This window comes from Charadrius vociferus, unplaced genomic scaffold (assembly GCF_000708025.1).
Source record: "Charadrius vociferus isolate BGI_N301 unplaced genomic scaffold, ASM70802v2 scaffold347, whole genome shotgun sequence".
Lineage (NCBI taxonomy): Eukaryota > Metazoa > Chordata > Aves > Charadriiformes > Charadriidae > Charadrius > Charadrius vociferus.
Window position 1 is genome coordinate 1,142,369 of NW_009649306.1, and position 25,004 is coordinate 1,167,372.

At 40.0% G+C, this 25,004-nt stretch overlaps 1 protein-coding gene across 2 annotated transcripts in view; it reads right to left on the bottom strand.

Moving 5' to 3' along the window:
* Positions 1 to 18,196: 18,196 nt before the first annotated feature.
* Positions 18,197 to 25,004, bottom strand: part of ATP6V1H (ATPase, H+ transporting, lysosomal 50/57kDa, V1 subunit H) — a 46,922-nt gene continuing 40,114 nt past the window's right edge. For both annotated transcript variants that reach the window (XM_009889182.1, XM_009889183.1), the window contains one exon: positions 18,197 to 18,530. In XM_009889182.1, the coding sequence (XP_009887484.1) occupies positions 18,470 to 18,530 (61 nt within the window). In that variant the 3' untranslated portion in view covers positions 18,197 to 18,469. The remainder of the gene's footprint in view (positions 18,531 to 25,004) is intronic.

Below are 25,004 nucleotides of genomic sequence, written 5' to 3' on the forward strand. Positions count from 1 at the left end.
TGCCGCCGGGCCCCGGCAATCTGCTTTACTTTAATTGAGAGAAACACTTCCCCCGCTGCCTTCCACCACTCCTTTGCCACAGCCGCACTCTAAACAAACAGTAACAAGTGCGTCTTCCAGGACTTACAGGGTTAGGTGCAGAAGCAAAAAATTGACACGGATAGTTGATGCAGCATGAAATGACAGGTTGCAAACTCACGCATGTTATGCATCTAACGCCAGACCTGCGCACGCACAACTGTGTCAGGCACATCTCCTGGAGAGGTGGCACGTCCTCCTATTCCACTTTGAAGAGCTGTTGCTCAAGCAGGTGGGGATGTGCTCTGCAAACGTTTTTGGCACCTTCAGGCATCGGTTCAGTCATCAAGTCCATATCCACCTGTTCTCAGCAGGCTCATCCTTGGCCGTGGCTCAAGGTCTAAAGCGGTGCCACGCTATCAGTCACTGCTTCCTCTGCTTGCACAGAAAGAGCTCCTTCTCTGCAGAGCATCTCCTAAGCATTTATGCCACAACTGAAACAGTTTCCTAAAGCATCTGTCTCTCTTCTTTGGGAGTTCTGTATCCCTGGATTTTTGCTATGCCTTCATTATTACAGCCTTTATATTGATGTAGTTTTTTTAATTAGTTTTATACTAACAAAATCATTTTGTTGACTTCACTCCACTTCAGTCTCCATGCTTCTTTGTGCAGTGCTAAATTGTGGCTGGCTACCTATCAAGAACACATGAGCCTTTCATACAGAGCAGTAATAGCTAGAAACTGAAGAATATCTTCTCTCAGGTATTTTGGGTGGATAAACTATATTAAGGTTACATTAGAGAACTATGTTTTGGGGAGCTGCATTTTGAAGATGAGTTTGAAGACAGAAATGAAAACATAGCAGAAGAGTGATAACCCTTGCTCTTGCGTTAAATAGACTTTAAATCATGTTGGCAAAGTACCGCACAAAACAGACAGCAAATAACTTCTTTTTTTTCCAAATAATATTTACAGACATAACAGGATCCTTCAGCGCAGTTTGAAGTCCATGGTGGTCTTCACTTCATTCTGAATTTCAGATAGTAAATTATCTTTCAAAATTTACATGGTGGATTTATATTTAAATTTTTCATTAAACAGTTCTTTGCTTTTTTCTATCTTCTTTTTTCTACCTTTTAATATAAAAAAAATTGAAATAACTAATGTGGATAAACTTATTCTTCCAAATTCTCAGATGGTTCATTCATTATTGTTCCCATACCTTCAACAGGATTAAATTAAGGAAAAAAAAAAATCCAACTTTTTATTCTTATTCTCTTTCCACTAAACAGAATACTTGGGAGCTGACCAGGTAAAAAGCATGTGCCGTCATCCCTTTTCTGTCTGTATTTGAAAATGAGTAACAAAGCGCTAGTATTTCAAGCAAACCTCTGCCATCTAGAATTTCCAGACTGTCCTTGAGATCTAAACGATTTAGGCTGACTATCAGTAACTAATTTTTACTTTAACTAATTCCATAGGAAAAAAAAAAGCTTAAAAGGAACATAAAGTTTAATGCAAGAAAATGATAGTCTCTTACATTAGAATGGATTGCTGTTATTAAAAATAATTCATCTACTTTCTTCTCTTACTTCAGTCAGCCTTCAGAGAACAAAATTTAAGCTTTAGAGTACTTGTAATTACAAGTGAGCTAAAACCAGAAAAAAATGCATAAATGCACTTGTTTCAAAAGCACTGGAAGCCCAACAAATAACTTGAAATAAATATTGCTCTGTAACACCGGACTCCCCATGATATAGAGTATAAAGAAAAACAATTCTGGGAGGAGCAACAGAGAACTTCGGTATCTTTTTATGGTAAGTATCTAAGTTTTAATAGGCAAATGAGTAAACTGAAGAACCAGAACTTTCCTTTCCGGAACACAAAACCAGGGATGGTTATTGGAGACTAAATAAAAATTATATTGCTCAGACACCATGGAGAGTCATTCATTTTACCTTTAGTAGTGATTTTCTATATCACTGAAGATACATCAAAGATAATATGGCTTCAGCCTTAATAAAAAACCAAACCAAACCACAGTCCCCCAGTAGCAAGCAGATTATACAACTCATTGTAGAGATGCAAATGACGACACCACTAAAGATATGTGCAGAGGATTCAATTCTCTCTCTGACCTTAGCTCTTACGTGCCAGCAGCCTGCCTTGTTTCAAATAGTTGTTCCTCAGCCAGTGAAAAACAGCTGCTGTTTCCATAGACGTTAATCTTTCTGCAGCCAAACGGGAGCTCTGCTCCGACAGCTCTTTCAGAGAATATAAGGATTCAGGATGCTGCAGACACCCATATTCTTGGGCAGCCAGAGCTTATTCTTTTTACAGAGCAAAGTGCAGACATAATTTCGGAAGGACGGGATAAACCAGGCACAGCAAAGCCTGCAGAACATCGGCAAAACCCTTATTCCCCTATCAGTACAATGCAAGTCATAAAATATGATAGAAATTCTGGAATTAAAAATGCAAAAGACTCCAGGGAGACCTCGTTGTCAATGGACATTTTACAGACATTTCACAGGGGTGTTCCATAGACTAAGGGAAAGATATCCGTGTAGTATATCAAAGGATGGGAAGGAGGGGGTGGGTAATGAGGATGTATTGGATAGTATGGGATCCGTGCATTAAATTTGCTAGAGAAGTTGCTGATGCCCCATCCCTAGAAGTGTTCAAGATCAGGTTGGATGGGGCTTTGAGCAACCTGGTCAAATGACAGATGTCTCATGGCAGGAGGATTGGACTGCGTGATCTTTAGAGGTCCCTTCCAACCCAAACCGTTCTGATTCCCTCTGTTAGCTTTGCTCAGCTCATGAAGATTCACAGCAAAACTCAGGAGTTGAGCATCCAACTCCATCTGTTCAGACCCAAATCACATTCAGTCAGAGACCACAGAATAAGGGAGAAGGTGCAGTTTCATAACCTAAAAGGTGAAACAGCTTGCAGATTTGCAAGAAAGCACATTAAGGATTTCTGCTTACAATTATAGTCTTGTATGCACAACAGCTGCAGAGCTGATGTCTCTTGCCACAAAAAGCCAGACAGCTACTCACAGCGAGAAGTGTGCAATAACCAAAAATTATCAGAATGTGTATTTTTCCCTCCTGATATGAGATCAGTCACCCTACCAAACTAATTCAACAAATTAACAATTGTCACTGTCCATCCATAACCTCTGGTAATTCATCCTATGCTGTATTTTATACACCTAAAGGAGGTGGCTGAGTAGTAAACGACTGTCTTGAATGCGATTGTATTTCTTTTACGCCTGCTTCCCACAACACGAAAACAACACACCGCACATGATCAAGTTATAATTATAAATAATGGCGCTCAACATTTAAACCACCAAGACTCTGCAGCTAATACAGCACATATGGGATGATGGGCTCTATTTCAGGCAAACAAGCAAGATGCTGTTAGTGTGCACAATGCCTAGCAAAAAGGGCAACAGCCCCCATCGGGGCAGGGAGAAACTACTGTAATATAAATAATTGGCAAAAGAAGATTTCATTTCACATCTGAACTCAGAACAGATATTAAAATAATCTATTGTGTCTGGGATTGACATTTTAGATAACACTTAGGTCAAGGGAAGTTTCCTCATCCTCTTCATTTACCGTTGCTCCCCAAGAGTCAAATCCTTCTCCCTATCCTGTGGTCTCCACTTTTTCTCCTAATTACAAAGCAGTTTTCCTCCAGTCAAGATATATAAGTGATAGATTGTGACTTATGTAATTACAGCAGCTCATCTAGCTCAAACTGATGGCATCAGTTAATCACATAACTGCTGCTAACAATAACAGAGAGGAACAAAACCCAGTTCTAAACAGAAAATTAAGTCAAATAAATTAAAGAACAAAGAACCCTGATGGAATCATAACCTGCTCATAGGCATTTTATGAGCAAAATTCATCTCAATAAATCAAATAAATTCTGTAGTTATCCACTCAATACTGCTTCTATGCAAGTGGATGAAATTTTACAGCGAATTTTAGAGAGAAACAGTAAATCACTACATTAAAAATCAAGACAACATGATATCAGCTCTTCTGTGTGCATGAGAGCCATCTACTATCCAGGTGTTAAGTGGATTAACTTATATTGCCATGTAAGATGAAATCAAGTTTTCCTGGCTAGATTTAATTTCTATTCTATTTATGGAAAGTTCCCGTTAACTCTGAAAAGCATTTAAGCTGTTTAGGAACTTAAGTCTAAACGGAAAAATCTGCAAGCCTCAAAATAATGGTTTGAATACTCATTCTTGTTGCGACTACTTCAAATACGTCATCTGCCTAATTTGAAATATCAATTTGAAACCAGGTATCTCTCTCCAGGCGAGTGTTGTAACCACCAGCCCAGTGTTCTTGGGAAATTTCTCCATCTGCTTTGCTGGAGCAGCTCCATTTTGTGCAGTTGATCCACAGATATAGTTATAGACACAGAAGACAGAGGTTATATCAAGTGCTCAGACTGATCTTCAAGGTCCTTTCCAACCTAAACCATTCTACGATTCTCTGCCCCAACATTTAACTTTCTACACAAGGTAGAGAGTAATACATCAAGGGACCATCGCTTTCCAGCATCAGCTCCACTGTCCACCTGGAGCTGGATACAAACTAGAACCATCCAAAGATGCTGATTACAATTTCAGACTGGGAACTGTCCAGCCCCCAGGTTCATTCTCTTGGAGACCCTCATGTTTGCATCATTAGTTCAACAGCTATTAATTATCTCCTTTTAAGGTAAGTGTATAGGACAGTTGGTATCATGCTCAGAGTAGTTACCAATACCATAATACCTAAGCAATTTCATTAAAATAAACAAATCCCCAACAGTTCACAACAAGTTTTTTTCAAGACAGTAATAAAAAAAACCCCAAACATGCTTCATTAACAATCAGCCCATTACAGTTCGGAAATATTTCAGAGTAATTCAGCTCAGGAAGAAGACTGCAAATCCTCTTAATTAGAGCTTGTTATGTAGCTACACGCATGCACAAACAGTCCCGCATTTCAGGAAAACATGTTAGAAGACTTTTAAGTCTTGCAACCAGAAGCAGAAGTTAACCTCTTCTTAGCTCCAGAACTAGAGAAAGCAGAAAAGCCTCATCCCCTCCGCGAACAAAATTAGGAATACACACAAAAAAAATTCTACCCTTACATTTGCAGAAAGCAAAGGCAGGGACTAGAAGTAGGTACTGCCCACTGTAGGAGAAGACCAGGTTTGAGACCGTCTGAGGAACCTGAAGGTGTACAAGTCCATGGAATCTGATGAGATTCATTCGCAGGTCCTAAGGAAACTGGTGGACAAAGTTGCCAAGCCACTATCCATCATATCTGAGAAGTCATGGCAGTCCGGTGACGTTCCCACTGACTGGAAGGGGAAAGATAACCCATATTTTAAAAAGGGTAAAAAAGACCACCCAGGGAACTACAGGCCAGTCAGTCTCATTTCCATGCCCAGAAAGATCGTGAAAAACAACCTCCTGGAAACTCTGCTAAGGCACATGGAAAGTAAGGAGGTGACTGGTGACAGCCAACATGGCTTCATTACAGGCAAATTATGCCTGACAAATTTGGTGGCCTTCTACAATGGCGTTACAGGGTTGGTGGATAAGGGGAGAGCAGCACGTGTCATCTACCTGGACTTGTGCAAAGCATTTGACACTGTTCCACATGACATCCTGGTCTCTAAATTGGGGAGACAGAGATTTGATGGATGGACCACTCAGTGGATAAGGAACTGGGTGGATGGTCACACTCAAAGAGCTGCAGTCAACTGTTCCATGTCCAAGTCGTGAGCAGTGACAAGTGGTGTTCCTCAAGGGTCAGTACTAGGAGTGGTGCTGTTTAATGTCTTTGTTGGCAACATCGATGTTGGGATGGAGTGCACCCTCAGCAAGTTTGCCGAGGACACTAAGCTGTGTGGAGAGGTCGACACACTGGAGGGGAGGGATGCCATCCAGAGGGACCTGGACAGGCTGGAGAGGTGGGCCTATGCAAACCTCATGAAGTTCAAGGCCAAGTGCAAGGTCCTGCACCTGAGTCGGGGCAATGCCAAGCACAAATACAAGCTGGGCAGAGAATGGATCGAGAGAAGCCCTGAGGAGGAGGACTTGGGGGTGTTGGTGGATGAGAAACTTGACATGAGCTGACAAAGTGCGCTCGCAGCCCAGGCCAACTGTATCCTGGGCTGTATCAGAAGAAGCACAGCCAGCAGGTTGAGGAAGGTGATTATGCTTCTCTGCTCCACTCTCGTGAGACCCCACCTGGAATATTGTATCCAGCTCTGGAGCCCCCAACACAGGAAGGACATGGACCTGTTGGACTAAGTCCAAAAAAGAGCCACAAAGATGATCAGAGGGCTGGAGCACCTCTCCTATGAAGACAGGCTGAGAGAGTTGGGATTGTTCAGCCTGGAGAAGAGAAGACTCCGGGGTGACCTTATAGCAGCTTTTCAGTATCTGAAGGGGTCCTACAAGAAGGCTGGAGAGGGACTTTTTACAAGGGCTTGTAGTGATGGTGTGAGGGGTAATGGTTTCAAACTGTAAGAGGGTAGATTTGGAATATATATTAGGAAGAGATTTTTTCACTATGAGGGTGGTGAGGCACTGGAACAGGTTGCCCAGGGAAGTTGTGGAGGCCCCATCCCTGGAAGTGTTGAAGGTCAGGCTGGATGGGGCTTTGAGCAACATGGTCTGGTGGGAAGTGTCCCTCCCCATGGCAGGGGGTTTGTAACTATTTGATCTTTAAAGTCCCTTCCAACCCAAACCATTCTATGCTTCTATGATTCTACGATTCAATAATCTTCCAAAAGCTTACAAGCTTTTATACTAGTTATCCTCATCAGGAACACAGATAGTGCTCATTTGCTGCAGTTAAGAATTAGGTTACATTGGCCCATGTTTTGAGATACCAGCCAGCGGAGGCCAAACAGAACGAATGACTGAAAGGGTGGAGGACAGGTAGAACCCAAATACCACTGCATGCACCAACTTTCATACTGACGGGAAATGGGTCATCACAGGGAAAGCATTGACACTGCCATCAAGGACCATCTGATTAGTAAGTAAGGTAGCCCAGAATTATCTCTGATTGAACACCTACTTAATGCTATGTATCTTCCCCTCGTATCTTCATCTTGCTATGTACCAAATAAATTATGAGGCCACTGTGAAGGCACTGATGAAACAAGAATACCTGTGTGATGTTAACAGAACACCATAGGACTTACATCAGAAACTATTCAAAGAAGGAAAACAGCTTTGGGGAAGAAGATTTTGAGACAACAGAAGTGATTTTCCCCATTATTTTCAAGAGAACGTTGCCATGGGAATGGAGTAATGCAACAGTAAATAACACCTGAGTGACTTAGGATAGTTAAGGGTGAAGAAGATTGACATATTTGACCACATAGTTCTTCAGATGCAAGAGAAAAAACAAATTCAGGTAACAACACACAAGAAGTGTATTGTCGTACCATAGGGTGGCTCATTCCGTGTGACAAACAAGTCGGACCAGCAGACTCAGTCACAAGCTAATGATGAAGCACCATGTTTACAGAAGCTGTTTTTCTCCCCTATAAAAGCGAACAAACAAAAGAGTGTTTGCGTAAACATCTTAATTAAGGCTTTTTTTAAATTTAGATATAATACTGCATCCTTCCCCAGAAAGCCACAAGTCTGACCCAACAAAGAAAATAGAAACACAGCATAGAAACATAGCATTCAGTAATTAAGGCTCCAGTTATACACCAGCTCGTTAGTTCTGCCTGTGCTCCTCATGCTTAAGATTTTTGTTTGTGTGAGGAGGCATCACCTCCATTACAGATAACACATACAGTCTGCGTCTTATAAACCGCTTCCCTCTTACCACAGATGGGAGGTTTGTGTCAGGACTTTCTAACACATCTAATACATCAATCCGTTCAGTAATTAAGGCTCCAGTTATACACCAGCTCGTTAGTTCTGCCTGTGCTCCTCATGCTTAAGATTTTTGTTTGTGTGAGGAGGCATCACCTCCATTACAGATAACACATACAGTCTGCGTCTTATAAACCGCTTCCCTCTTACCACAGATGGGAGGTTTGTGTCAGGACTTTCTAACACATCTAATACATCAAGCCTGTGGTGCTCTTAATTGGTTTTTTGCATTCTGACTTAAAGAAGAAAGCAGACTTTGCAATACTATTAGGACCCAATAGAGACAGAGGTAACAGCGTTTCAAAGTGATTTCTCTCTAAATGACTTTGGGAGGCGTCGGGGGGGAGAGTTACTGCCACTGAAGGTTAAGTAGCTATAGGAAAATATCCACACAGGAGTAAGTTATAATATTCTTACCATAGCTTCAGTGAATCTGGAAGCAAGAAGGTTTAAAGCCATCAGAGGAGCGGGTTTCTGCTCCAGTCTCCCAACAGGAAGAGTAGGAGCAAGAAATACAACTGACACTGAGACAAAGGAAATGAATATTGCAGCCTCTGAGAATGGGGGACCTGAACCAACAAGCCAGGCCTTTGCTGGTCATTTCCTGAACCTTTCCTATAATCATGAGACAATGCTCTGCTTCTGCAAATTCAAGGATCCACAGCCCTTCAGGGATACCAGTTAAGCCCATGGGGATCCAGGGGAGCCCTCCCCTGTCCCACCACAAACCTCCATTCCCTGCTGCACCATCACCTTCTGCCCAGACACATGTGGTAGCCAGAATCCTCCAGTTTGGGAAAGGTCTCTGCAAAGATCTGCGCAGGGAAGCCTGATCACTGAATGAGCTTTTAAAAGGGATGAAATTATGAATGACTTTCATGCTCAGACAATCCACCAGTGCAGCTAAACAGCAGGTCCCTCACTGATGCCCTGCTCCAGCTGCCGTAGCAGTCTGGGGAATATGGGGTTACCAAGCAATGCCCTCCGCTGCTTGTGGCATCTGCTAAAAAAAGTTGGGCCCTTCTCATGGAAACCTTCTTGTTTAATAAAAAGCAGTTACCTCTTGATGCCATGCCTCAGAAAGGAGGCTACACGGCAAGTTAGCTGTGGATCCTGCTCTGGCTGCATGGTGTGTAACCAACTATTTTCGTAACAAATGGCATCAGAATACAGATTGCTTTTGTTTAGCCTCTTTGGCCTGCAACAGTGGTGATTAAATAGTTGTCCCAAGCGCTGCTTTAATTAAGTAGTGTCACTAAGTTATTTATGCTAGGCAAGAGCTCCTGGTCATATGCCAGCCTTTACTTTTAACTCCTTTACTGCAAAGATGTGCTGCAAAAAAGCACTATCTGTCCTCTACTTTGGTCACCCCTTAGTATTCACCAGACACTCATTTTCAAAAAACGCTAGAAGGGCATGCAGTTTTACCAAATTAATGTTTACTATAAGCAAATTCCCCAACATTTAGAGAAGGCTTTAGGCAGACCCTGTTGTAAAGGCCTTTCCGTGGCAATTATTATATTTAAAATACTATAGCCAAAAGGTACTTTAAATGGACAGATGAATTGCTACCTGGTCTGACAGAAGAGTTTCTAAAAGCTCAGAACTCAGTGAAAACATTAAGGGTTCAGCCTGTGGTCATCAGTGAGGAGCCCCTCTGAAAGTAAAACAGAAATGACTACATATACTGCTTCGGGTATACAAGGCATCAGTTTGCATTGTCAAAAAACAGTAACAGGAATTCAACCAGGACATTAGGGCTTCGGGAAGGTGAACTTACCAAAACAAGAATCCAGGCAGAAGCTAGAGGCAGCTGCACGTTTCCCCCCGGCCCAGTACCACCTCCCAGTGCCCAAACCTCAGCATCACGTGGACCCAGGTTATTCCTGGGGTCCCTTCAGCTGCGTGTCTCCCTGCCGCAACTCCCCGGCCAGGCTATGGAAACCCAGCGGCACCTTTTACTTGCGCAGATTTTTTTGCTGCCGAGGATTTTCACTTGCACAACCCGACCAGTTCCTCCTGCTCCCATACAGGTGAAGTATGTCCTCTCAGGCATGGTGCACGCGTCAGCCTAGAGATAGAAAAATCACAAGACTATTCTCAGCCCTTTGAGTAAGTCTCAGAAGCATCATTTGATCAGGTCTGGGTCTATTTCACTCGCTCCCCAGGCACTTCAGGTAGGAAATAGCTTGCCTACCACTTCATAAAATGACAAGTTTTATCTGCAATTTCTAACAGCTTCACATAATAGGAAAAATATAATCGAGATTTTTAAAAAAGGCAGCTTTAAAGGAAGTACAAATGACTCTCACCCCTGGAAAAGCTGCGTGGAGCTGTTTAGCTATAACTACACCAGGAGGAAACATTACCTCTCCTGGCTTGCCTGGTGTTTATGCCTCAGGGGGGAGCAGATTTTCCTGCAGTCATGGTGGAAAAGAGAAAAATGAAGCTGTAAGTCTGCTTACAGAAGGAAACAAGTTGGCAGCAATGAAATATATTCAGCCACGCAACCCCTTCTGCTGCTTTGCCAACCTCACAGAAAGCCAAAAGGTTAGGTGGGAACAGCAAGAAATTCTTCATTGCCCCAGGAGTCAGCATTTGTATCAAGACACAGCATGGAAGTAGAGTTAGCCACGTTCAGAATAGCGAAACAACTCAGCACATATTCTCAAGGGGTTTTATTTGTTGGATTCTTCTAACGTAAGCAAGGTGGTAGCTGTCTTTCATAGAGAGAGGGGGGGAAAAAGGCATCCGTATCAATTCTTTTACAACTCGCGCAATGCCATACAAGCCGTTGACAGCTGAAATGCAGCTTGAGGAATCACCCTCCATTTACTGATGTCTTTTGGAATCCATTTACCTGACGAATGTCCCCAGTTCAATTACTTGTATGGAATTCAGATTGGGCACAAGGGAGAAGCAAACAGCTAGAGATGTTGCACCACAGGCATCTCAAATGAAATACGGCTTGAGACACTGAGCAAAGGGAGGAATAGATGGCACAGTCTATTTTGAGAAAGACTAAGATTTAACTTGCTTTTGCACATTATTAACATCACCTACGCAAGCTGCAATGGAGTGTTTCGGAGTGTTTCTCCAGAAGTGGTTTACAATTCGCTGTTACTGATTTATGGTTAAAAGGGCACTGAGGAGAAAAAATAAGTTACCTTTGTATTCCTTTTTTTATTACTGCTTTATTTCAGAATTTTATTTTAAGTTGAGGATACATTACCTAATTCTGTCAGGCTATGGAGCCCAAGACACATAGATTACATTTCAAGTAGCATGCTGCTGATACTGCAGAGCCTGGATCTTGTGAGATATGACCAGAGTGAATACAAAATGCTTCTATTAAAAGCACTATGTGAAAAAGGTCTTCAAGAATACACTCTTCAGAATCATCATTTTCCAACATCCGTTTCTCAAGTCATCTTGGGGTGGAGAGGAATATTTTAAAAATCTATTGATTTCAAGTATTATACTTATTGTCTCTGGTGATCTAGGATTACTCCACAGTATGAATTGGCTATTTTAACCCAAACTGTGATTTGCCATTTCTGTCTACAACATTTAAGCAACAGAAGAGTCAAAATTTACACTACACTAACCTGAAGCTGTAGTCTTAGAGCCAGCGAGAGATGTTTTTGCATCCCCATTGCTGCAAAAAAAAACAAAAACATCTCCATCTCTTCAAAATACAAACTTAGAAATCCACATTTGCATAAACAACAGAAATTTGCAAGTGACTTTACAAAACGAGCAATGCGTGGTCTTTACTCCTCAAAAAAAAAAAGAGATGGGGGAGAGAATGGATAGTAATGACAACTGAGGCAGCACTGAAAAAGCCTCAGTGAAGATGTCTGTAGAGAGAAGTTCTGCTTAATAGTTTTGAACAGGCACACACAAGAGTTTTTCCCTGCATACAGCTTTAAGTAGCTGACGAATGAAGTTGGATCTGGAAATGGAGTTCGTAGGCAATTTTGAGGAAATGAAGAACAGTTAATTCCATATCTACAGGTTAAATGAAAAACACCTGACAAAAAATGGTCTTCAATTACGTGACCAAAGAGGCATCAGATGAAGGAGAAAAAACAGCCTTGCAATACTTCAGAACAAAGAAGGAAGAGGCAGAAAGAAGGGATGCGGGGAAAAAAAGAGCCAAAGATTACATAAAAGAAAGGAAAGCCAGAGAAGACCAGAAGTTCATCCACGTGCAGGAGATGCAACTGTACATGACTGAAGACTTTTTTCCTCATGCAATGAGCCGAACCAGCCAACAGGAAATTCAGACTGTGTTGAGAGCAGGGACACAGGATGAAAAAGATCTCAGTGGTTCAATGGAATAACTCGCTACTTATCCTCCACACTCAGTCGCATCACAAGATTCTCATGAAAATTGTCAATTACTATATGGATTAGGAAACGAAGACAAAAAAGAGAAGAATCCAGCAATATTCAACAGAATCCCTTTCATCTCTAGAAAGGGCAAAGAGGCACGACAGGACAAACAGGCTGTTCTAAAGAAGCTACAGTGCCTCGTGCCTGCAGGGCAGTCAAAGCCCTGAAGTATAGGCTCAGCTTTGTTCCAGGCTAAAGGCTATTTAGATAGACTAATAAAATTTAAGTAGGAAATGGAAACTTCCATAGAAACAAAAATCTAGGGAGCTTAATGCATTCTCTTTAGGGAAAGTTTTCATCCCATTCCAGATTTCTTGGGGGGAGTGTTTTGAGATAGGGCTGAAGACTTGACGATGCATATTAAATCAGGAATTATAAAATTTAGGAAGTTAAATGCCTATAAGTGGAAAAAAAAGAAAAAAGTAGTGATCTGGACTTAAACAGGCTTGCTAGATTGTTCTCAGTAGGATAAAACACTCAACTCTTCCTTTAGAATAGTATTTGACAGAATTTGAACTGGAATGTATAAGGGAAACAGGTAAAATAAAACAATACAGAAGAGGCATAAATAACCCTTTCTTACCAGACAAAGATAACTAGTTTTCTAGAACATTTTCCTTATTCTAGGTCTCATCCATTATCTGCTTGACATAGTACCATAATGTATTTAAATCAGGAAATACTACCAATTCCAAGGGGGATTAGAATATAATATAGAAAGAATTAGTATTTCGGTTCTTAGTGCAATTTAAGAGAGGAGTGACATTCGGAAATACAACAGAAGGTACAATTTGTGCACTTTCTCCTACAAAAGGACTTCACCAGTTGAAGACATCCAAGATGGATTTCAGCATCTCACCAGTGGTCTCATAGCACTCATACATTTGGATAGAAAAGGACCAGCTCAGTTCAAGCGCACCGGCTGGGGAAGCCAAATACAAAGTCATTCTTTGTAAATGCTTTGAGATTAAAATATCCTGTGATCTCCTAGCCAAAAAAAAAAAGTTGCAACATTGAAAAAAAAAAAAAAAACAATCTTAAAAGCAAAAAAAGAACACTTCTAAAAGTCATTTTTCAACTCAGTATTTTATGTCAAAATTATTTAATCTTTTTAATTGATGACCAGAGTGTCATGCATCCACAACCAAACTATTCACCGTGATCCCCGCACTGGCAGACTCGTAATCGCAAAGTTGTATTTTAGCCACCTGAACCTGACAGAATCGGCTTGTTTTGCACACTTCCTTTTCATGAAAGTTACCCAGAGAACAAAGGCCTTCAAGTCTGCAGCTTGTCATGTTTTCTTGCTACAAAATAATCTAATACGGTAGCAGTTTTGAGATTTCCGAATCAATAGGTTTTCACTGTCATCACCAGAATCGGGTACCCAAATTCTTTGCCCATTTTTTGGCAGAGCTGGATGTGTGCGGCCTTTTTAAAATAGCTTATGACAACACTGAAAAAGTTATTTAAATTTTCAGCTTGACAGTTTTGACTTTACACAGAATCCAGACAAGGTAAACTGACTGAAGAGCCTTCAGAAACATTAAATCATGAATATGCACATAACGGCACCAAAGAGGACTCATGAAAAACTTGAATTGTTCCCTTCTGCAGATTGTTTTCACACAGAAGGACAAATTGTGCACTTCTGGGAAAATCTCTAAGATTATCAGGTGAAAAATAAATAATAATTATTGTCCCACTGCCCGCTTTTATATGAAGGGGGCCTTTTTTTCCTTTTTAAGTTTTCCCCCAAGAAAAAATAAATTCCTATAGCACAGAAATGTTCTTTGATACAACCAAATAACAGAAACAAGACACTTTGCACAACAGTCAGCCATTATTCCATTTCGGGTTTTTATTTTGCTCGTTACTGTGCAGTAACTTAACTTACAAGCAGCAGTAAGACAGAGGGCAGGTCATGAAAAATATTCGTAAACAAAGGATATTGAGAGTTTTTAGCACATCATTTGTGTTCAGCAATGGCCGATGCATCTCCGAACTGGCCATACCAATGAAATATGTACACCCCAAGGTAAGAAGCGTTCTCAGGTGACTCCCTAAATGCTACACCTGACATTGGCAAGCAAGGCTGCTGCTTCCTGTGGTATTTGAATGATGATACCCTTGGCCATTTGAAAATTCCAACAGCAGTTCAGATTTTTTGAATGATCATTTTGGAGTCTAAGAGGAAGTAAATAAAACCAAATTAAAAACATACCTGATAATCGTGAGAGCACTAGCTCCGTTTCTCCACTTTGATGCAGCACATGGTTCTAAAAAGACAACCCACAACTACTCTGCAGGAGCTGCCAAAGGAAAAAGCAAAAGCTTTTGGACAGAGATGAGTCAACGGGATTTCTTCGGACCCTGTCACTTACTGGGCTAAAACCAGCATGTCATATTCATCAAAAAAATATTGACCCAGCAGATCAATAATTAGAAATTGTTGACAATCTTCATTTGATCAGGTATACAAAGACAGTTCTGCTGAGCTACTGAAGAGAGGTTCCATGCAGCGTGGTACATCCAGGGCCCAGGCAGCTCATCTCCCACTCAGCCCTGGCTTCTTTCTAGCAGAGTACCTCCCACTGGCCAAGACCAAGATCTGGCCTCCTCTTCACCCAGCTGCAGGCCCCAGGATCTCGAGTGGCTTGTGGGAATAACAAACATGCACTAAGCATATGAGTAAGCCTTAGTTCCAAATGTCAGAATTGTTCTTCGTTGTGCTTCCCCTCCATCCCTCCTGCACTGAATTGTGACAGGTTTAAATTCTTTTCACAGTTGCTGCATCTTGCAAACTTACTCAAATTTATTTTTGTTTAGATTTCAGACCAAGACCAAAGTTTAAAGGAAATTACTTAAGCAGATGTATAATGAAAAGTAAAAGAAACCTCAAATGCAAAACTTGAAATCCAGCTTATAGATTTCAAAGACTCAGTTACTTTCACTAGAGGAAAATTAAACGTCATTTATTCCTGGATGCAACCTAAGAGTGATAACAAGAATTAAGAAAATCGAGAAAAACAACGAGAAGACTGATTACCCTAATTTGGAGGAAGGTAACTATCTCCTCACTTTAGAAGGCAGTTAGTCATCATGGCGGCTAATCTCCAGTCATGTCGCCAGAGAGAAGGAAGGAAGCTGCTGGCACACACTTCTCTTCCTAACACCGAACTCTACCCACGCTGTCATCACACGGCCCTGAGGCGTTCATCTGCCACTGTGGCATCTGCCTATCTGCCCCATGCCAGATTTTGGGAGAATGAGACTGAGCAAGTTAAGTGAGCTAACAGATGAATAGTAGAAGTAGTGCTCAGTAGCAAGAGCTAAAGCTAATTATAACTTGTCAGGCAAAAAACAGATGCAGTAGGAAGTTTTGTGAATTAGTTGAAATTCAACAGAAGGTTGAGTCGAGTTTCCTGATTAAAGGAACCTGATTTTAAGGTTAAAAGTTCCAGGACAGCTCTGCCCCATTTTCTCTCTTGCGATCATGGATCCAAGGCCTTCCAGCACCTACAAGTATAGGTCTGCCATAGGATGGGAGGTGAAGAAGCTACAGCTGGGAAGTGGTCTGCAGCTCCCTGCTATGCCAAGATTCCCCAGGACCTCTAGGACACGGTGAACACTTCGACTCCTGCAGAAATCTCAGCTCTGGCAACTTCACAGTCAAAATTACCAGCTGCACAGAAAGATCCTTCATAACCCCACACCCCTGAGTTCCCAGGCTTCTTACTGTACAATTGTTGGCATGAACTCCCCGAGATCACAACCCTTCAGCCACTTGAACATCACCATTTCCAGATCTCATGGCTTTCAGGTTCCACAGGCACCAGAGTATCAATACTGCACACTAATATAAGTGAAATATCACCACCATTTCTTCAACTACCTTCTTCTGTCTCCAACAGATTTCTAAATAAATGGAGTGACAGGTATCACATAGCTTGGAAACAGACCACATAATGAAAAATTAAACTATGCACAGAGTAATACTAGCAAAGTAACAGAGAGGAGAATTTATTTGTATAATACATGAACACATTTAGATGTTTCAAGACAACCCCTGTAAGCAATTTTGTTTCATGTTACGAATAGCTTGGTTATTTCTAACTCCCAAAAAATAGGAGGGGTTGCCATCAGCAGCATTGACTGTCATTACTCATACAACTCAAACCCAAATCCCCTTACCAAGCAGTGCTTCAGTGTTCCCTTCAGACAATGAAGCAACACAAACTTCTGGTTTTGAAAATAGGTGTATATTCCTCCCCCATTAATGCCCTGTCATGGTTCTTGTGCCCAACATTACAGCTGTAACCATAGTACCAACCTTTTACAGCATCTTCAAGGTAAGTCTAAGGCTATGCTTACATCTACAAGAAGTGTGACACGACAATCTGACTTGTAGAGCAAGATGTTTGGTGCTAAGAACCCAGCTTTCACTCTACATGCATTTCAAAGGGCCATACTTCAAACAAAATCTTACCTGGTCCAGTGGCCTGAACACTTGCCGAGTAGCCAAGACACACAGGATACATCCTGCAGTTTAGCTTTATCAGAGAAGAATCTCATTCACGCACTGACACCATCATGTGATGCAAACTGAAGCGTGAAAAGCAGAGACGACTCAGATTTATTTCAAGAGCATTCAACTGACCCAAGATAAAAATGGCAGTGCAGGTGCACCCTTGTTCTCCCAACAACTGTCTGCACCACCAGTATCCTTTATCACCATGGGAACATGCAGCGCTGAGATAAGATCCATTCAGATAACCCTCACTCCAACTTTAATCCTTTTCAGGCTTCAGCATCTGTCCTCCTATATGCATAAGGAAGCAACAGTCATTAATCTACATGATCCAACTTTAGTTAAGCAGGCCAAGGAATCATCAAACTGTCATCCCCTGTAAGTCTTCCCTCTCTATTGCAACAGTGGTCAAATTTTAGTTATATATGATGAAAATCCAGACTGGGTAAGAAAAGTTTTCCCCAATTTGTTTGTTTGTTTCACTTGATAACAAAGTACCCTAAGCTTCCTCAGAGACTTGCACCACACAAGACTACCAAAGAGAATAAGCCATGTTCTCCCATTTTTATTTTTTTTTTTCCTCATTTTAAAAATAAATCACAGGAATATTAACTGCTTAGTGTTGCAAGTGCCTGGAGCCAAACTCCTGTATGTATACACAACAAGATTGTTTTCACATGCCAATCCAATATCATCTTTGACTTATTGATGCTTACATCTTGTTTACTATCAGAAGCTACAAAACACAGAAAAGATTTACACTAAGTCAAATAATTTGGCTATCAAGGAAATACAACAGATTTTAGAATGACACCAGAACCCTAATATTTACAAGTATTTTCAATAATGAAAACACTCCATGAAATTCCAAGTTCATCAGTTACTACACATTTGTTATTAAAAAAAATAAATACTTGATCTCTGCTCTACAGCCTTAACATTGATATTATACAGCTTGACTAATAATCTTAAGTGTATCAATTTTCATTAGAGGAGTGTCTATTTTCTTTTCCTCTTCTCATTCCAGATTTTTTTAATGCAGTCTCTAACAAGAAAGAAGTGTCCCACCCCAAAAAAAACACACGCATTTACTTTTATGTACAATTTTAACACTTTTTTTTGAGACCTGATATATATTTTCATACTGATAATCAACATTCCTCAGGCTATTGTATTTCCTACAGAACACCAAGTTAAAGCTTTATTAATTTGGAGACATATAGGGACTACGTGCTTTTCTTGAGAAGTGACAACACTGATGACCCACTAAAAGAAAAAAATTCTCTGCTAATTATAACATGGAATGAATATCCTTTAATAACATTCTTTATTATGAGAATAAATACATAAAACAAATGCAATATATTAGCCACATTTCCTCATATACATTCAGAATATAACAGGAAGCTAACAGGCATAATCATCAGAACTAATTGAACAAACAAATTTTTACTAAGCCAACAACATTGAAGGAAAGCTGGAAAGTTTATGCACTAGTAGCGGGCAAAGAACATGTGATTTCAGTGTTTCCTTGATATTAATTTGAAGACAAACATACTGTAGTTATAAGTACGAACTGATGGAAGTGTTCAGCTCCGTGCAGTGGCTGTTTGAGGTTGTTCTGACTGCAACTGCTTTCCAAGGTATTCCCTGAAATACAACAAAAAATTAGATTGAGAAACATTCTGGAATGTGGGGAGTAGGATAGTGGTGGGAAATATGAGGTAGAGAAAGAGGAAAAAGCTTTAAGTTTATAATTATTCCTTCAAATAATGGCTACTGATACTTGATAGTCAACTGGAGCTACTATGATGGTACCTAAGCTTTAGGTATCCATCACCTACCCCTCTGAAAACAAGGTATGAACCGAACATCAACAAAACTGTAAGGAAAAAGAAAAAGCCCAGTGGTAATATTTAGAAGTCCTTGCAACTGTTACAGAACGTGCACAAAGCCCACAGATTTTGCTTGCTGAATACACATATTAGAAAGCGTGGCAAAGTATTTAAAAGTATCTCTTCCCAAAACCCAGCTGCATGAGCACAAGTAATACCAATGGACGTACTGGCAATTTAACCCATAAACTAGCAAAATAGACACTGACTGAAGAACTGCATGTTCAAGTTGGAAGAAAGAAAAGATACCCAAGCCAGGCCCACTGTATACTAACATTTTCTCTCACTTGTATTTTGAAGTGCTCTACATCACTTATTTTATTCTTGTCCTCTCAACACTGGAACAAACACCCCCCCAAAATCTTAGCACTTGCCTTGAGCAACAATATCTAAATTCTATGGAAAAATACTGCACAACTCTTCTGAACGTTCCCATTTTTCACTGTCTCCTGTGAAAGCAGCTCAACGCAGAACCACAAAGAAGCTGAAAGAGGTCTTTAGTAATATCTGAGTTGTTGCTTGTTACAGAAAATAAGCTCCAATAATTGTACCATTGTATCAGCTGAAAGAGAGGTTTCAGAACCTGTGTAAGGTAGGGGGTCTTTTTCCATTGCTGATCGTACACTTAGCACCACAGTTTTTCCTCACTACACAGGTATTTCAACCTACACAGGTTAAACCTTAGAAGCAGTTCAGAGAAATGATGTTCAGAATGAAGCCTTTTTAAACAAACAAAAAAAAAACCCCTAACTCAAGAGTATGCACTTTTGCTTTATTTAAAAAAAAAACCCCACAGAACCATAACAGTTCTTATTGCACATTTCAAAAACTAGTTTCCAGCTTTGAAATGTGAAGCTGGTTTCACATTTCAAGTTGTGAAACTTTGAAACTAGTTTCCAGCTTTTGAAATGGTCCTGTTGAACAGCTATTCCCTATGCATTACAATTCCTATAGGACAATGAAGTTTAGCATCGCAACTGTACCACCCAACAGAACTTTTCTCAGTTTTATAGTTAAGTATCTAGAAAAGCAAAACTCCTATAAAGTATAATGTTAACTTCAAACTCCACTAGCAAACGAAATAAAACCTAGTTGTACACTGAGCTATATGTTATGATTTAGCACCTTCCTTCACAGCTTTATCAGGCGTTGCTGCAGGATCACAGTACTTTAATGCTTGGGTTGCACTCAATAGGCATGACTCTTATGATCATAATAGGTAGGTTATCACCCTCGAAGTAGAGACTTCTGGCGGCAAAGAAGGAAATGAGCTGCTCTCTTGTGGTTTTGCAGGACTTAAAATCGTTCCACTAAAATAGACAAAATTTGACAGCCATCCAAAAACACAACCAGCAACTATGGAATAGCTTCCAAACTCAAACCTCCTTCTGTTCCCTCAGTACTTTGGTTTGGGGTTTTTTTCCCCCCCTTTGTTTCACGCCTATCTGCATGTTCTGATTCCAGTTTCTTGTCTGACAACCAGCCTTGAAACAACTGATGCTTGCTGCACGCATGGCTGTGCTCACAGCATCACAAGCCTGCAAAGTTATTTATTCTTAAAGCACACACAAACCATTTTGAATATGAAATTCCTATGCAATCACTTAGAAGTAGGAAAACCAATCAAGCTAACAATCTGTAACAGTACCACTATTGCACAGCTTACGCTGATTCAGATGGATGCTCAAGGCTTACTAAAATCCAACCATAAGACAGTGTGTTCAGCACAAATCTCTAAGGCAGAGCAATAGCATATTTCGTAGGTACTTAGTGCCTTAACAGACACATTCACCTTCTAAGGACATACAGTAGATAGTACAATACCTTCCCTACAAAACCTTTTTCTTCAGTCATTCATTTGCAGGTGTGAGCTTTAAGTCCAGGGACAAGGAAAAGCTCCTATCCCATTTCCCCATATAGAATGAGTATCTGCAGTTACTGCTCGATGCTGCCGTGCTGCAAGCCCAGGTAAAAACCCCATACTGTCCCTACCCATCACTTCTTCAGCCACCACCAAGGGCCACTGTAATGCAAAAATCTTGTCACACCTGCTGCTACAAGTACCAGTTAATTTTCTGTTTAGTTATCATTTCCAACTGAGTGTCACTAGGTAACCTAGGACAAGTTCTTGCATGGTCCATGCTGGATGATGAGCAGGATTGGTAAGAGACTGACAGGCAGAAGGAACTTAGACAGCTTCTCAACATGAAGCTTTCATGTGCAGCCTTAGGAGAGTGGACTGACAGGTTATTCTGCCAGACCTTTGGTCACTACTCCCTCCCATCTTCCACTAAAACTCAAACTACCAAGAGTAGCTTCAGTAGGCTCCTGTTTTCCTTCTGTTAAAATACATAGTAAAAGGACAAGAAGATTCAAGTATGTTTTTTACATCCTGGTATTTCATCACAGCAGGTGAAGTAGTACTGTAAGCTTCAGTCTTCCCACATAAATTGGACACAGGCATCCATCACTATTACAAATCAAGCATCTAAGATTTTTTTATTTATCCTGCACTGTTAATTATTTACATCTTAAGAGAAAAACTGGGCTTTTAGAGTTACTGTTTACCCCACAAAATTAAAACTACCTTTAAGAATGCAAGCATTCACCACATTGCACCGTAAGAGCATGTATGATGAAAGAAGGAGGACAGACCTTGACACCAAGATACCAAACCACTTCACAAAATATTCAAAACAGCATCTGACAGATTAGAGATGCGCACTACAACGGAAAGTAATGAGGTATTAGATTTGATTTTTACAATTACAAGATATAAACCCATGAATCGGGCCACTTCTCCCTATTTTAAAATACTTTTGTTAGTCTTTCCTTCATAACCGCAGAAGACCATCTTTAGCGTAACAAAGGCATTGTTGTTGGTCTTTTGCAAACATATCAAGTTTCCAAGACGGTTAAACTCAGCAGCAAAGTATACAACATATGAGTGTGACCACTACTGGCAGAGATTCATGTGTGCCTCATCAGCTCATACTAGAGACTAAGACAAAACACATCCTGCTAGCATTCGACATCGCTGAACTCCGGTGCCTACATACCCATTGTCTTTCAATACACAGTCTTACAAGTACTACCATTTTTCCCTTCTAACCAGGCCAAGCAGATCTGCAGGGCGTCACTCAATATGCATTCTACAAGATGTACAAAATTCAAGTACAAAGTTGCGGAACAAGAGCAAAACGCTCTCCTGGCCAACAACAAATTCAGTCACTAATTCTTTCCACTAGAAAGCTGCCTTTTAGCTTGAGCAGGCATTGTATTATTGTATATATTCCAAAAGCCAGTGAGAAGTAATAAACATTTTCTCAATGTAAATACAACAGCTGTCCAGCTGTTATATAAGGCTCATTTTTCTTTTAAATCATTTAAGAGGATGAAGGGAAATGAAATTATATGTACCAGCAGGCCAGTACTATTGAGCATGTTTACATATAATGCTTTTTTCCTTAGCTGCTCTCCAGAAACGGAAGGGAAGTTACCACATGTTTAATGGTGCTCCCTCAAGTCAATGAGCATCTGGTAAAATCTGTGCTCTCCGACAGAAATAAACTTACAGTTAAGCATGTCATTTTAGTATGTTCCCCACATTGGGATTCCCCAACTGTGGATATCTTTAAGGTATCTTGCAACAGTTCCTAGTAGCACTAACTTGGAATCAGCACTAAAAACCACGCAACAAAGAGTAAGAACGCAGTTTATGCTCTAGCATTAATAAAGATGTAAAGTTCATTGAGCAAAGGCCCAAGTACCTTGGAAATTCAAATATGCAAGTTTTGCTCTTTGGAACCAGAAGTTCCACTTTGAACATCTTCTTCACGCTGGAACAGAAAGGCCTTTATAAAGGTCACTTTTAGCCGCCTTCTAACTTCCTTCAACACAAAACCATCCTTATTACAAAGCAGCCAAAGCTGGTCCAGACAAGCTTGGATTTACAGTTAACTGCATTCATATACAAAACAATAGATTCAGTACAAATTTACAAGAGCACAAAATATTACCTCTTCACTGCAGAAAAGCATCAAAACATGCAAATGTAGTACATCACTGCTGAGAATAACTACAAAGTCCTCCACTTCTCAACTAAAGCTCTGATCAACAAAACTTGAAACACCACATTTTCTCACTTTCTTGGTCATTCAGAAGTCTGACGGTGAGGCATAAGTAATTTCCATTTGCAAATTAATCTTTTCATTCATATTAGAATAACTAAGTGAGATTCCTTCCACACTGGCAATTTCCTATTTTTCAGACCTAATCTTTAAACACACATTTTCTGAGGTATCCAAAGTGTTTTTTCCAAGAAGAAAAGGAAACTTAGAGGCAAATACGTGAATTTGTTGCATCTCGAATCCTTCCTCCAATTTGTCACTTCATCCAGTTTAATTTAATGGATTTGTTGGCCTATGAGAGACACTGACACCCTCAAGCTGAAATATACTTAAGTGTGGGTAATTGCAACAAATGCTTAAAGGTCATTGACGAAAAGCCACAAGAAACTGACCCAACATACAACACATCAAATTCAGTGAGTATGGAATAAGGAGAAAATTGCAAACTGCCACAAGACCCGAGCTGAATATTTTATAATACTTTTCCGATTGCACTAAAGACCATTGTCAATAACAAACAGTCTATGATAGATCGGAAGTTTTAAGGTTTCAACAGATTTCTAGAGGTCATGTGCTAAAAGGAACAAGCCTTGCAGTTTAAGAACTACTACTTTTAGTGTTATACTCCAAATTCCAGTGCTGTTAGATTTACCTGTCCTTCAAGGAAAACTGAAAATTCTCCTTTTTGGCAGGCAAGGGAAGAGAAGTAGATGAAGCATAGAAGAAAGGAAGGATGAAATTTTCCTATTCTATCTTTTCTAACATTTGTCTTAAATCTTGCTTAAATCAAATTTATTGAAGAATTGTTATCCAAAAAATTGGCCACCTTGAACACCTGTAATTTCTAGCTTGTTTTAGCAGACTTAGGTTCCCAAGAAGCAGAACGCTTTCCTTTGACAAAGAACTATATAAAAATGATTTTATTTTTCTCTATCTAAACAAAGTCCCATGCGTTTGAAAGTGAAAATGAAAAGCTAGTGCTAAAGAAATTCTTCCCTTTATGAAAGAGTACAGAAGTGTAATAAAGCTACAATAAAGAGTCTGCCACATGACTCAAGCAATCTAAAAGACACTGCCAACATACACAGTTACAGACAAATCATAAAGATACAATGAATAGTTAAACAAGTTCAAAGGACAGGCAGCAGATGGAATAGCTTGAACAGACAGAACAGATTTGCCATCTTTACATTGCATTTCTCCTATGGGTCTAATAACCTGAATTTGTTGACAAAAAGACACCGCAAGAACCTCGTTTTCATTCAGCAATTTCCCTTCAGAGAGGTTTTGTCCATTTTTTTGAAGAGTAATCTTAGATTTCCAGTTCACAATTTTACATACAAGCTGTAAAGAAATAGCAGATCAATGAGTTCCTATTACAAGGCTATTACTCAAACATTTTATTAGATTTTAAAAGAAAAAAAATCTATGCAATTCAATTCAATGCATGCCTTTCTATTAGGGAGTTGTTTTTCACTTCTAAGGTGCGCTATGAGCTAACACACAGAGACATTCTGTGAATTAAAAAGAACGAACTTGACTGAACTATGCAACTTGGTTTGAAAGTGGTTTTATATTTAATCAGAAGATTTAGTTGCCACATTGAACAGTAAGCAAAACGCTTTCAATACCTAAGAGCTTTAGGTTTGTAGAGAATATTTCTGAATGACCGACATGGATCACGTTTAACTGTCTTTTCCTATCAGGAAATCCAATCTTTGAAGTAACACCAATCAGAAGTGAAACTACCAAAAACTTACTACTTTGGTGACATGCTTTTTCAGCATAGTACATAAAAATGAACAATTTCTTTGAAAAAAAAAGAAAGGGCAAACTGAGCAGGATGTTTGACATTTGCAAAATATTTGCTCCGTGTTAACAGAAGCTCTAAAAATATTAAAATGTTTTACAAACAGTGCAGATCTCATGACAGATAACATGACCACAGTGTGAAATCCCTGCAAGCGCACACACAATACAAACCACAGTCCCTACCTGTATAGAATGAAGCTTTACAAGAATACATGTACATGTTCCAACAAAAAGATGGAGCACTCATACTAGATATCAAGCGTGCCTATAGCTAATTGCATTTTTGC